Genomic DNA, 13747 nt, shown 5'->3' on the forward strand with positions numbered 1-13747 from the left:
GATTACCGTGCTTTTGATATTCCTGTGTCTTTAACGTTTTTTCTTCATTATCCATTTATATACCCCTTGAAGATACATATCATTTAGGCCATATTAGGTTGAGGGAGAACAAAATAAACCACTACTGATCAAAATCCACTTCAATCCAACCTAATACCTCTTAATCCACATGATTTTAGTATAAAACGAACAAGGCCCACCAAAGGAGATCTGTGGGCATGCATCGCCTCAAACTCTATTGAGTACGTCCGTGTCGACTAGCTAGTTAAGGGGGGTGAAGTGCAAAATCATCGCTGTGTCTGCGTGGTGTCGAGAAACGAAGACAGGTAGGTGCGGGGGCCAGGTGGTAGATAAGAACATATAATAGTGGTCGCCATCTAGTCGATGGCAAATAGTTAATGTCTTTCTATATGCATGATTAAATGCGAAAGTGATCTATATATAGATAGCTCAATACTGGAGTGTGTGTACAGTAGAAAACTATCCCTGTCAAGCTGGCTGCTATGACCTAGTAATATTTATATACTTACTTTTACCTTGCCGCGTGAGCCCGCATTCTCTAGTACCGCGATATTTATATTTACAAGACACTAATTACATTAGATGCACGTGCATCTCTGTCCGAGTCCAAGTATTTACTAGAGGAGTAAGTTAACTAACGCTACATTTTCCCTGCGATGGAAGAGAGTCTATGATATATATGTGACAACATCGTGGTGATTTCGATGACATTGCTGCCTAGCTTATACCTTCTTCGAGTGTATTTAAAAAGGTAAATATAAAAAAATAACTCTAGATACGTATCTTAACAAAAATATTATGTCTTAGCTCTATTCTTGAGACATGACTAGTTGATTGGTTAATTTAATTTATCGAATAATCTGATTGGTGCAATAAATATAGTAAGACAAAAATTTTAGACACATCTATTATATTATATTGTATTTTAGTTGTGTTTTATACTTAAAGTATTAAATACCGTGCAGCAGTATCAGGATTGTACATGCCGTCATACTACTTCTCCAACTATACGACAATACTGTACTCACCACTCTCGCGGTACCAAAATAATTAGTAGCGCTATAGTAGTACGTGTTTAAGATGGGGACCCATCCGTACCTGCCGTTCAGTCATCCCGCAGCCGCGCATTGCAGAAAGTCCTGCCTCAACAGTCGTCAGGAGACGAAAGATAGTATTAATGACTGAAATTCGACCGTATTAATGGCAAGGCAGCTTGCATTTGATAATTGATTGACTTTGCGATCCATGCAATCAGTGCCCAGCGGTAGCAGTGCTGGCTTCTGTCTCTCATAATTTCATTTAACAAAATTGACAAAAAATAAAGAAGAAGAATAAGTGCATATAGTAGATGGGAAGAAATTGCGATTGGAATCTAGTAGTACATGGGATTGATCACAGATATATACTGTATATAGAGAGAAAAAAACGTTATACAGTTGAACGGTATCTGCGGTGAGGTTTACATACATCTAGCAATTTATTTACGGTACGGTATGCAGTTGCAAGGAATTCTCCGGTGCAGTCGTAGTAAGGAGAGGTGGACACGACACTGATTTTGGGTCTAGCCATGCAGATGCGGGGGTTAAAAAACCGAGGCAGCGGCCCGCCTGAAACTCTGTGCAAAGTTTCTTTCCACTCGTCAAAAGAGAGGAAAGAAAAATCCTGGCGAAGCTTAGATGAGAGAAAGAGAGACAAAGTTGCATATAAGGGTATGTACAACTTAAACACTGCTGCACGGTACTCTAAATATAAGACACAACTAAAGCACAACATAATACAGTGAGCGTGTCTAAAACATGTGTCTTACTATATTCATTATACGAATCAGAGCAATCAGTAAATTAAAGTGACCAATCAGCTAGTCTTCTGTCTCGAACATTAAAGACAATGTGTCTTTGTCAAGATACATGTCTTGAGTTTTTTTTACATTCACCCACTAAACACACTCTAAAATACAACTTGAGACACCCATTGTATATGTCCTAATATGCCGTGCGTACCCCGTTTCAGCTTGTTCGGTTCGAAGTGGTTTAAGGGGATTGGAGAGGATTAAATCCCCTCCTATTTAAATTTGTATAGAAGGGGATTGAATCCCCTCCAATTCCTCTCAACCCACATTACCCACCTCTAACCAAACAAGCCCTAAACTGTTTGGCCAGGATGCATGGGTGGACCGACGGGCGCAGGCGGGTTTCATCGAAGCTGCTGCGCGCAGCGCAGGGCAGGCGCAGCCACACTTGTCGCAAAAAGACGATACTCGCATCTGCACCGATGGATGGTGAGTCACTGACTGGCGCAATTGCGCCGTGGAGCTCGCTCCAGAGTCGAGACCAACATGGCTACATGAACTCTGAAGCAGAGTCGTGCCATGACCGCACGGCAAGGAAGAAGGAAGCAGAGAGTCGTGTCGATTTTTTGACTGCGATGTTTCTAGAAACCCCAAAGGCAAATTCTCTAGTGCGTGTAAGGCTATCCGCACTCATACTACTCTAAATTTGTACTCTAAAAGAAATATTCTATCCTCGTCAGCAAGATTAACTACTCTATATCATAATCCCCCGCAGTCATATTTACTCTATACTCAACCCTATACCTACTACTATATATTTTTGTTCACTTCAGTGCCTTGCTGTACCGCCTGCATGCACTCAGTGCGTATATAGCGTAGTAGGAAAGTACAACGCTTTATATGGCGTTTTTTTGTATCCACGCTATTTTAGCGTGCCTGAACGAGTTGCCGCTGCAGCAAAAAACCAATGTAAACTGGACTCTATCTGGATAGCGCTTGAGGTCCAGTAAGCGGGCAGCCTAAAAACTAGCTGTGCGTGTTCGGCCACGGTAACGGGAATGCCTGATGCTATCCAAGTTTTCCATGGCATATGTGTGTGACTACCTAGCTCTTGCTACGCTTCAGTCTCGCCGTACACAGCCAGTTCGATGACTCGATCTGCTGCCGCTCAGAGTTGGCAGATGGCCGGTCAACCTGGAGACATGGAATCTTTGTGGAAAGCGAGGGGAGATCGTCGATCTCGATCCACGCGGTTGGACACGAGGAGAAGGATCCAACAGTTGACGGACTGCTAGAAATGAGGGGTGGGATGCTTACCCTATCCCCTATCTCTATATTTCGTCCACTCTGTATTTTGTTCCTCTCTGTATTGTATTCCGCTAATCTGCTTCGTCTACATACACTCGTCCAGTTCTCCCTGACCTCAAGCAACATCCCCTCTACCCCTCTGGTTGCCTCTCGTCGACAACTTAGGTACTCCGGTCGCTAAGTCCTATTTGCCTAGATCTACTAACTTTCTGCTCTTTATTTTTATCTTTTGTATTTTATTTCTGGGATTTGATGACTACGACTTACAACAGATATGGTTGAGTTCTTATCCTCTATTAAGGATTGGGAGCTGGCATATAAGCATATGCAGAATACTGTACAGAAGGAGACCAAAGAACTCGAATCAACCTTTGAGAACATGTACCTTGATGTTGAAGATAATAGAAACAATAGGGAGAAAGTCAAAGATGAGGAAACTGGTCTAGGAAGAGGTTGAACTTAGGAGCTGGCTGTACTCTTCTTTATTTACTTTTGTCTGCTCTGTTTTACTTCTCTACTGATGTAATGAACTTAATGAACACTTGAACATTTAGGAGTTGGTTGTACTTTTTTTCTTCCTAGGATTTTCCCATGAGGTGTGAGTTTTTACTTAGGAAAGTTTTTAATGAGTCAGCATTGCACTAAGAGCTCCAATATTATTCAACTTATCTTGCCTTCTGAGTTTTTTTATCTTGTTGTTAGCTGGTATTGTGATCTTGCCTTCTGAGCTCCAATATTATGTGATATTGTGATGTGTGTCAGTGTGTGCAATATTGTATAATTACTACCAGATTATAAGTGAACTTATGTGTGTAATTGTATATTATTATTCCTATCAGATTACAGGTGTATGGTGTAACAGACATTTGCTTGTACCAGTTTTTATCGATTTTTCCTATTTTTTTGAACAGTGGTATTGATCAGTATTTTCCTATTTTTCTTTTGTTAGTCGGTCTAACGAGCGTCACGTCCTAGTTTAGCCCATCGACCTAGTCTTCGTGTCGTATTTGAGCTCTAAGTACGATCTATAGGTGGGCACAAACCGGTCCGTTAATACCTACGTGTCGGATCAGTTCGGTCACTATTTTGTGTCGGATCTGACCGTGTCCAGGCTGAGTTAGCCTAGCACACCCATTTAGACATGTATTATTGTATAGCCCTGGCCGATCACTACTACTACTATACTAGTAGAGGGCATGGGCGGATCCCTAATTCGTCAAGTCTCGGGGACCGGTCTATTAGATATAATTTTTTTTTTCAATTCATTTTAATTTAAAAACAATAAATATTAATGGAGATATCCGCCCCTGGACGTGGTAGAACAGAGGATGAGAGGAGAACGTTTTGTTTGTGGCAAGTGGGCAAATCGGGAAGAGGCCGCACATGCTATCTAGCAGCTGGACGAAACCGGTCTACGGATTGTACCAGCCGTGGGATCGGACATGGAGATGTACGCCGACGACGGGTCCGGTCAAGCGCGCGTGCGTGTGCTCCGGCCCAGCGGACGCGGAGAGTGGATGGAGACGAACGGAGGAATAAAGACAAGCCACGCTTTTTAGGGCATGTACAGTGGAGAGACACCAAAACGGTTCTCCAAGCACAGGAGACAACTAAGAGACTATATTGTACAATGGAGTGTCTATAAACGTAGTCTATTAATAAATACAGAATTAAATGTATTTGTATAGCATCAGATCGATAGAACAGACGACAAATTCGTACAGTGGGAAGTGAGGCGTCTGTTGTTACTTGGTTTACGAGCCAGAGGCGTCTCTTCACGGAGAGACGGCTCTAAGATTTTTTTGCAAATAACCCCCTAAAACACCTTAAGAGCCCCCACATTAAACACCACTGTACATGCCCTTACTGGCCGATTCTCCCTAGTGTACCAGCGTGTACTTTTCTTCCTTTATTTAATTTCTTTTGAAACCGAGGCAGGCACGTGCTTTTGACCGCTAACCACGTTCTGACATCATGTTGCCATTATACTGTGTTCAGCGGTTTTACCTAGATTTCTTCCCCTATATCTCACTCACGTGCCACGTCAGCGTTCTCTTTCCTCCTATATCTCCACCCTGTACAACGGTCCCCCTAAATTCTTCCCTTATACCCCACTATAATCATAAAATATCATTTTTCATACATATTCATCATCTATTATCAATTTTTTCCCAACTAATAAATACATGTGTGCACTAATAACGAGGGAAGGGGGCCAGCATCCGCGCCCTTCATCTAGCGTGTTGCTGTGCCAACCGCTACCACTGTAGCAGTGGTAGGGGGCACCGATGAACACTCTAGCAGGATACTGTTGCCGTCACAAAGAGGAGACGGGGACGCTCGCGACAACCGTTGAAGACAGTCTTAGCTATGTTCCAGAAACAAAATACTCGTCCCAAAATATAGTTATTTCTAGCTTATTTATTTTATGTTCACATTAATTCAAATAATAGTACATAGAAACTACATTTATATATTACTTAATAAATATGTGATTTGTCCAAAACATATTATATTTAAGTGTGTCAGCTGTGTTCCTGAAAATAGAGTTACTTGTCTATGGTGTGATAATCTTGGGAGCACTTTATTTATCCGCTAATCCTCGGTTTCACAGTCATACCGAGCATATTGAAGTTGATTTTTATTCTACTCATGGATGAGTGGCATCTAAACAACTTCAAATTCAGTTCACATCTTGTGCGGATAAATTGGCTTATGGGTTCACGAAGTCGTTGCCTGTTAAGAAACTTCAATTATTTTGTTCCAAACTCAAATCTAATAAGTTATGATTGAGGGGAATTGTTAAGATGTATTTGTAGTCTATCTATAACTAGGCTAAATATAGATAGTTCATGAGCCTTGCAATCGCATCTTATATCTGCAATCTTTAACTTGAGTGCCAAATTTGGCCTGATACAAAAAGCAACCGGCAACCTTATGGGAGGGACACTGCCTTTTCGCATAACTCTGATTTTGTTACACGCTGTATTACCTTAACCCAAAATAATCAATTGTTCACAGCTGAGAGCTGTCTTACTAAATCACTATTAGGGTTTGTTCGGTTAGCTCTCAATCCATGTGGATTGAGTGAGATTGGGTGGGTTTAAAACCCAAGCAAGTCAAACTTCTTCTTAATTTTTCCAATCCCATCCAATCCATGGGTAACGGGATTAACCGAACAAGGCCTTAGCGTGTTTGGTTTAAGAAATGAGGTAATCTATCATCTTCTTATTCCTCACTTTTTTGGTTTATGGAATGTAATGAGTTGATCCATCACCATTTAATTTCTCATATGCTCATAATTAGGGGGTCTTTGGTTTATTAGGACTAATTTTTAGTCCCTCTATTTTATTCCATTTTAGTTAGGTACTAAAATTGAATAAAATAAAGAGGCTAAAATTAGTCTATAGAAACCAAACACTCTCTTAATAATAATGTGAGGAATGAGCTCATTCTATCAAATTAATGAAATAAACTCATCTAAAATAGATTAACTCTTCAAATCAAACCCCCACTATTTAAAGTAGTCTCTCTGTATTTGTGGTGCTTCGATTTACCTCTTGGTCGGGCATCGCTCACGTGAAAATCTCTAACACTGAGTGAGCTTTTAAAAAAAACTAGTCAGTTATCCGTGCATTGCGACAGCTCACAACAATACTCACTTAAATTATTTACAAAAAGATCTCAAGATTTTTTATTGATTGTCTCCACTCTTTGCATAATATTTTTTTTATAAATGCACGGGTACCATAAGCAGCAAATCAGATATTCCCATCCCTCGCCTTCCTCAGTTCCAAGGTTTCGTAGAGCAGGTGGGGAAGAGAAGAGGCAGGCATACCTGTTCGTTGCCGGAGAAGGATACGACGAAGACCTGGCATCTGTAGGCGACATAGGTAGTATACCGCTAGATATATAGGGAGAGAGCACGCAAGCGGAGAAAGAAGCCCAGCCGGAGCAGCTCCAAACTAAGAGGCACCCGCACCATGCGTCAGTCCGAGAAGGGCGAGAGAATGCGAGTGTCTTCCCAGTCCTGGACCCGCCGAAGCGACACAACACCACACCAACTCCGTAGCATATACCGACTGTTGCCACCCTACGGGTCTTAGTTGTCCAATATCTCAGGCCTGAACTCCTCATCGCTAAGATAACCTAAGAGTGGTAGGCGCCACCATGTTCTTCTCAACGGCACGCACGGAGAAAGGTCAGGAGCATGACCGACTTGCCCCGTACCCGCGTCGACGAGCGTCGATCGGCTCGCGGCTGCGATCATGGGCGGGGTCAGCAGGTTGGGGAGGAAGAACAGTGCGAAGGGCGGGAAGACGAACGGGACGTCCGACAACGCCGAAAACGATGATGTGAAACGTCCTCGTGAACGTGCAATAGCCACTGCGCGAGTCGATGTCGAGGCTGGTGTCGGTCGAATACGGGGAGGAGGCGCTTGCTCCTACGCCCTCTACGAAGAATGGGTGGCGAGGAGGTGAAGGCATGAGGGAGAGAGAAAAGAAGTAGAATAGCGAACGAGGTGCTGGCAACTGAGGCGAGGACCATCGTTATCGTGCGGAGGTATAGATAACCAAATAGACCGTGTCTGGCGAGCTGGCCCGAGATACAATTTATATTCAATATTATAAACACATGAGCATGATGTTCTACTGGTTAGACAGCTTCAGGCAGTGTCTTCCACCCTTCTTCTATCAGGGTGTGGGTTCAAACCCTACCTCCTGCACCGTGCTTTTTAACATACCCCACCTGCTGCACCGATTTTTAATATTTTACGCTGAGTTGATTTAGAAGAAATGTGGGGACTTTTTTAAAAAAAAGGTGACGAAGCACGACCGTTGAAACTTGTGCTTTAAATATAGTAGAGATAAAATAAATTAAATCCACAATGGCGATGATAATTACATCAAGTAAAACGTAGCCATTGCCCCGTCATCAAAGTAAGGTAGTAAAAAACCAATAGCTGATTTGTTGTTTTAAGATAACACAACTGCAGACTGTACACCACCCACAATCCCACGCACTCCATGTAATGTCCAAGTCGAAGATCACAGAAGACAGAACGAGAAATCCACAAGCCGGACCTGCAACCAACTTAATCTTTCTTCTTGCTGGCCGGGGAGCAGAACCTCTCGAGCAGCATGGCGAAGAACCCAGCGAAGTCGAGCCGCTTCTTCGGGTCATCTTGCTCCACCTCCCCGTTCGTTTCTTCAGGCTTGTCTCCTCCAGCAGAAGTTTCTGCAGCAGCAGCAGCAGCGGTCTCAGCTGGAATTTCAGCTTCGGGTTCAGCTGTCTGCTGCAAAGCTGCGGCGACAGCCTGAATCTCTTGCACGGCCTGCTCCAACACACTAGGTTCTCCAGCCATGCCATCAGAGGCACCCTCGTCGGCGCTCTGCGCTCCTTCTGCCTTCTCTTCGGACTCAGCTTCTTTATCTTCGGATCCTGTCCATGTTAAGTACGATGCAAATGTTTAGCGACCAGGCCGTGGACGAACAGAATCTATGCTGTCCCAAGAAACAACGCATGTTTTACCATGTCTCCGCAGACGGAGAGCGCCAGCGAGGCTCATCACCTCGTCCTTGACCTTGTCCACCACTTCCGGGTGGCTCTTCACCTTGTCCATCACAGCGCTGACCTTCTCCATCGCTTCTGGGTGGCCCTTCACCTTGTCCATCACTGCACTGAAAGCGTCCATGTCCTTGTTGTTCCCCTGTTCCTCGCTTCCTCGCTCTGCAATATCCACATGAATCACTGTATGCTTTGAACACACCCTCGATTAGTGCATGCATAATTACCAATAACTCAAACGAGAAACAGGGGGGCATTATTATGATCTGCTGTCTGATTGAAATGAAATGGTTGTTGTCGACAATAGAGAAGATGCGAGATCCTATTCCTAGGCATTTTACCTGAATCAAAACTTACATAGTGAGGAAGAAACACTTCCTTACAAGCTGAACCAGACTGCAGATTCGAAGGCTAGTGAAGTAAGCAAGGAGTGGGGAAAGGCTAACTGACCAAAACTGAGAGGGGAATTGCCTTTCAATGTGAAGCTTTATAATCGTGGGGTTATGGCGCTAACTGAGCCCCAGATATGCATGGGCTAATGACAGACAGATGTGAAGAAGCTAATGCTTTATGTGAGAGCACCATGCATAATACTAATACTACATGGTAGGACAGTGCAGGAAAGCGACAGCGAAATGGACGCAGGCAAACTGCAGGCTTTCATGGTGGTTGGTTGGTCGAGGATGGTCCTGCATCCCGGCTTAGGCCTTGTTCGGTTAATCCCGTTACCAATGGATTGGATGTGATTGGAAAAATTTAAGAAGTTTGACTTGCTTGGGATTTAAACCCATCCAATTTCACTCAATCCATGTGGATTGAGAGCTAACCGAACAAGCTCTTAAACGGCGCAGCAGTATGTGCCATCCAGAGTGTCACTTGCTCCAGCTGGGTAAATTCTATTCCTCCCTTGTACTTGCATTGATCCTGGAAGATATATAGGGAACAGCACAGTTGGATTCTTCGTTGTCTACAGCTTTAGTTTGCGGATTCTGGCTGCGCAAATGGAGTTGAATTCTGGCTACACATGTATTAGGGTCGACTAATAACGACCTAGCACATGCAGATCCACCAAGAGGACAAAGGAACATGGTGCTTGAGCTGTAAACTGTCTGTCCAAAAAAAAGATAGTTGCTGTATTCATCTCACAATGGTCTCTGATAGGATTATTTCTTTGCTTTATCTTGTTTTAACATTAGGTAGTAGTGGTTCATGGACCCCAAAAAAATCTGTAGAAATGTATAAGACAATCACACATGCCCAACATCCTAACGGAATCATTGCGTACAGAAGGCTGCTTCTACTTGGAACTAAAGCTAAGGGTGTGTTTGGTTTGACTTTTGGCTTTTGCCCCCCTAAAAGCCAAAAGCTAACCAAAGGGCTGGATCCAGAAAGCAACTTTTTCTAAAAGCCGGCTTTCTCTTAGTGCAAATCTGAAAGCACCTCTGGACCTGCTTTTAGTGGCTTTTCGGATGAAACTGTGAAAACATATATCGAAGAATTTTTAACGATTTTTAGTGGTTTCCACCAAACGGTTTTTAGCTTTTTAACAGCTCACAACCTACAGCAGCTTTTTCCACAGCTCACAGCCCACAGCAACTTTTTTCACAGCCACAGCCCAACCAAACAGACCCTAAGAAAGCCTATAGGACAGGAGATCTGATCCAGCAGGGATTCAAAAATGAAGTATGAAAATTTCACTAAGCGCAAGGCACTTTTTTTCTGTACCACTTTTCAACTTTTATTTACCCTGATAATTATGTTGTTCAGTGCATCATCTAGAATATGGATTGATATTATTAGGACTTGTTTGAGATCAAGGGAAATGGAGAGAATTGGATGAGCTTCAACCCCCTTGCTATTCAAAATATCAAGAGGGTTATAGCCCCTCCTATCCCGTCTCCCAAACATGCCTTTAGAGAAAAATTGGATTTTTTTCTCTCTCTCAAAAGGATGTTAGAAGCTTTGTCATGCAAATAGACCTCTACATGAGTTGATTAGATGGCTCTAGTATAATTCTTTAGGTCTCTTGGCCGGCTGTGGAAACGAATTTCAGGAGACCTAGCTAGGTCCTTTGTGGGAAGGTATTCTCTATGATACAATGCTGGTGGAGTTTTTTATTAGAAGGATAAATAAAAAAAAGTATAAATCTTGAGCTAGTTTTTTAATAAATCAAAACCAGGCCCAAAACCACACAACTAGGGCACTACCATGAAACAAGTCCCGTACAAATGACTACCAAAACTATTTTTTTTCCTGTGAAGCTTTACCTAGTTCCTTTGAGGAACGGCTGGCGTCGGAGTGACTCCCGAGTTCTTCTTTGGCTTTCTCAAGGAGGCCTGAGCCCTTGTGCCGGATCGTTTCCATGCCCGACTTCACATCCCCTTGAAGCTTCTCAGTCGCCGTTTCGGCGTCTACAGATTAACCCCAAACAAAGGTCAGGGAGCAGGGAAATTTTAAAATCCTGCATATATACAAAACCTAGGCTAATCATGAGGGTAAATAGCTAGCTAACCCTTCTTGGCTTCCTGCAGGCTTCCTGCGAGGGCATCAAGCCCTCCCTTGGCACGATCGAAAAGATCATTCTTCCCACGCCCATCTTTCCCCTTCTTCTGCGATCCTCTGGAGTCTTTGGCTTTCTTTGATTTCTTCCTCTGAAAGAACATCTTGTCCCGTTCCTTCTCTTAATTACACTGCGATAATATAGTCACATGCGGGCTGATTTGGTGACCAGGGATCGGGAATTAAAAGGAATTAAGGAAGAAATTAATTCCCTCAATCCCCTTCAATCCCTCGTGGTCCCTTGTCACCAAATCAACCCATAAGGAAAACAAACTTAAGCAATCTGCCACAGAAGATTCAAGGAAGTTGAAATCAAATTTCGGCTACTTTTGAAGACGATCTGCCATGTCAGCATCTTCTCTGCCTCGGCAGCTGTTTATTATACGTGAGTTGCGAGTTCAATATAATGATCTACTGACAAGTTAGCACCACCATTCAGGCACACAGCAACGTAGGTACCAACCAAAATGAAGAACAGAAGGCATGTATCTTACCAGTTGTCTTCCTTGAAATGAAAATTAGAGTCGTTGCAACAGGGAGAATTACAGAGGAGGAGGAGAACAAGCGTATTCAGGGGGGGCATGCCATGCAACAACGTGGCCCTCCTTTTATGGAGCCATCTATCTCTAGTAATCGCTGCCACAACTTAAGCATGTCGAGTTGTCGATTTTAACCTTTTCTTTTTAATTCTGTGTTGCTTCTGTCGTTCGACTTATTTTACAGCGCGTAAATTTCTTTATTATTGGCCGAAGAACAGAAAAACAATAGCTATCGGTTTCTGTCCTTCCGATACGCCACTAGCATATCTTCTTGGGTTTGACTCAACCAGCGCAACGACACACGTACGTACGTTTCTCCGAGAAGACGAGGGGGTTGCCCAAAAGAAAGGTACAAATCGCAGGCAACAATTGACATAATAGAGTTGATTAAGGGGGTGTTTGGTTGCTCCTGCTAAAGTTTAGCCCGGGTCACATCAAGCGTTTGACTTTTAAATAGGAGTATGAAATATAGACCCAACCAACTAGTTTAAAACTGGATCTGAAGCGTCATACAAGGCCAGTCAGGGAGCCTCCTTGGACTTTCTTGTACACTTCCTTTTGCTTACTGCACCAGCAGTGCAGCACAGCGCAATGCAAACTCAACACACAATTACCAAGCGTTGCCGTCCATGTTTCTGAAAGTCTGTTATTCATTAATTATTCAAAAGACAATTTCGTATATGCCACTACAATTTTGTTTAGTACCTTATTTGTAACTGCAAATGTGTTCTAATCCTTCTATGTCACTCGGACCCAATTTCTTACCATTTCATGCATCACCATCCGTCCACAATTACTCTGATCCCGACGAATGGGATAAAATGATGAAATCACAAATGTTCTAATCCCTTCCATACCACTCAGATGCAATTTCTTACTCTTCTGTGCCACTAGCACACCACCATTAATCCACAATTAGTTTCACTCTGATGGCTGCGGCATAGAAGGGTAAGAAATTATATTCGGGTGACATATAAAGGATTAAGATATTTATGATGATAAATAAGATATTGGATAAAATTACAGTGGTATAAAGAGAATTTTCCTATCATTCAATCCCCCCTACATCAACTAATGATGCTCGGACTTGCAAAGATAGTTAAACTCAACTTATCTTTCATATGAGAGAATATAGAGGTAACACTTTGGAGGAAATTTCTGTCCTCTTTCTAGAAACAAATTAACTTAGTATCTGATTTTTGCAGTAAGATATTCGAAAAATAGGTTAGTTGAGAATAATCTTTGTTCCCCAAAGTAGTTTATTAGAGTAGTGGGACACACCCTCCCTAATTGTATGATTTTCGGGGCCTGCTAAAATTATATTTCTCGAATTTGTATTTCTCATAATAAAATTTACAACAAAGCTTTTATCAACTTTGAAGGATTATAAAGTACAAGGATATACAATTTAGAGTAGACGAATGATTGCGGAAGCATAAAAATAATTATATCAACTCTTCCTAATCATAAAATCAATTTAATTTAGTTTATGAAATTGATGAACAAAGAGAGAGTAATGAGATTACCACACTTATCTTGTATAATCATCACCTTAATCATCTAGGTTGTGTACAAAAAACTCTCGAAAAACATCAGAGTTCTCTCTCAAAATCTAAAAAACTCTAAAGTAATCATTTCTATTTGTCTATTTTTTTAAATATTGTCATTAAAATATCTCTATCTCTACTATATTAAACCACCAATTTCCCCCACGCTCCACAGTCGCTGTATGATTTTCGGGGCTCATACCCGCTAAAATTATATTCCTAGAATTTATATTTCTCATAATAAAATTTATAACAAAGATTTTATCAACTTCGTAGGATTATAAAGTACAAGAATATGCAATTAGAACAGATGAATGATTGTGGAAGCATAAAAATAATTATATCAACTCTTCCTAATCATAAAATCAATTTAATTTAGTTTATGAAATTGATAAACAAAGAGAGAGTAATGAGAT

At 42.0% G+C, this 13747-nt stretch overlaps 1 protein-coding gene across 8 annotated transcripts; it reads right to left on the reverse strand.

Moving 5' to 3' along the window:
- Positions 1-7956: 7956 nt before the first annotated feature.
- Positions 7957-11947, reverse strand: LOC542539 (gibberellin responsive 1). Of its 8 annotated transcripts, NM_001112081.1 has the most exons (6): positions 11740-11815; positions 11573-11656; positions 11199-11376; positions 10954-11097; positions 8651-8848; positions 8066-8560 (listed from the first exon to the last, which is right to left on the reverse strand). In NM_001112081.1, the coding sequence occupies exons 3-6, from the start codon at positions 11347-11349 to the stop codon at positions 8214-8216; spliced, it is 840 nt and encodes a 279-aa protein (NP_001105551.1). In that variant the 5' UTR covers positions 11350-11376; positions 11573-11656; positions 11740-11815; the 3' UTR covers positions 8066-8213. The 8 variants fall into 8 exon arrangements, with proteins under 8 accessions (XP_008673441.1, XP_008673443.1, XP_020405646.1 ...); XM_008675219.3 differs by lacking the exon at positions 11573-11656 and having other exon boundaries at positions 7957-8560; positions 11740-11947; XM_008675221.4 differs by lacking the exon at positions 11573-11656 and having other exon boundaries at positions 7957-8560; positions 11199-11485; positions 11740-11923.
- Positions 11948-13747: the final 1800 nt, after the last annotated feature.

Source organism: Zea mays, chromosome 3, assembly GCF_902167145.1.
Source record: "Zea mays cultivar B73 chromosome 3, Zm-B73-REFERENCE-NAM-5.0, whole genome shotgun sequence".
NCBI classification, from domain to species: Eukaryota; Viridiplantae; Streptophyta; class Magnoliopsida; order Poales; family Poaceae; genus Zea; species Zea mays.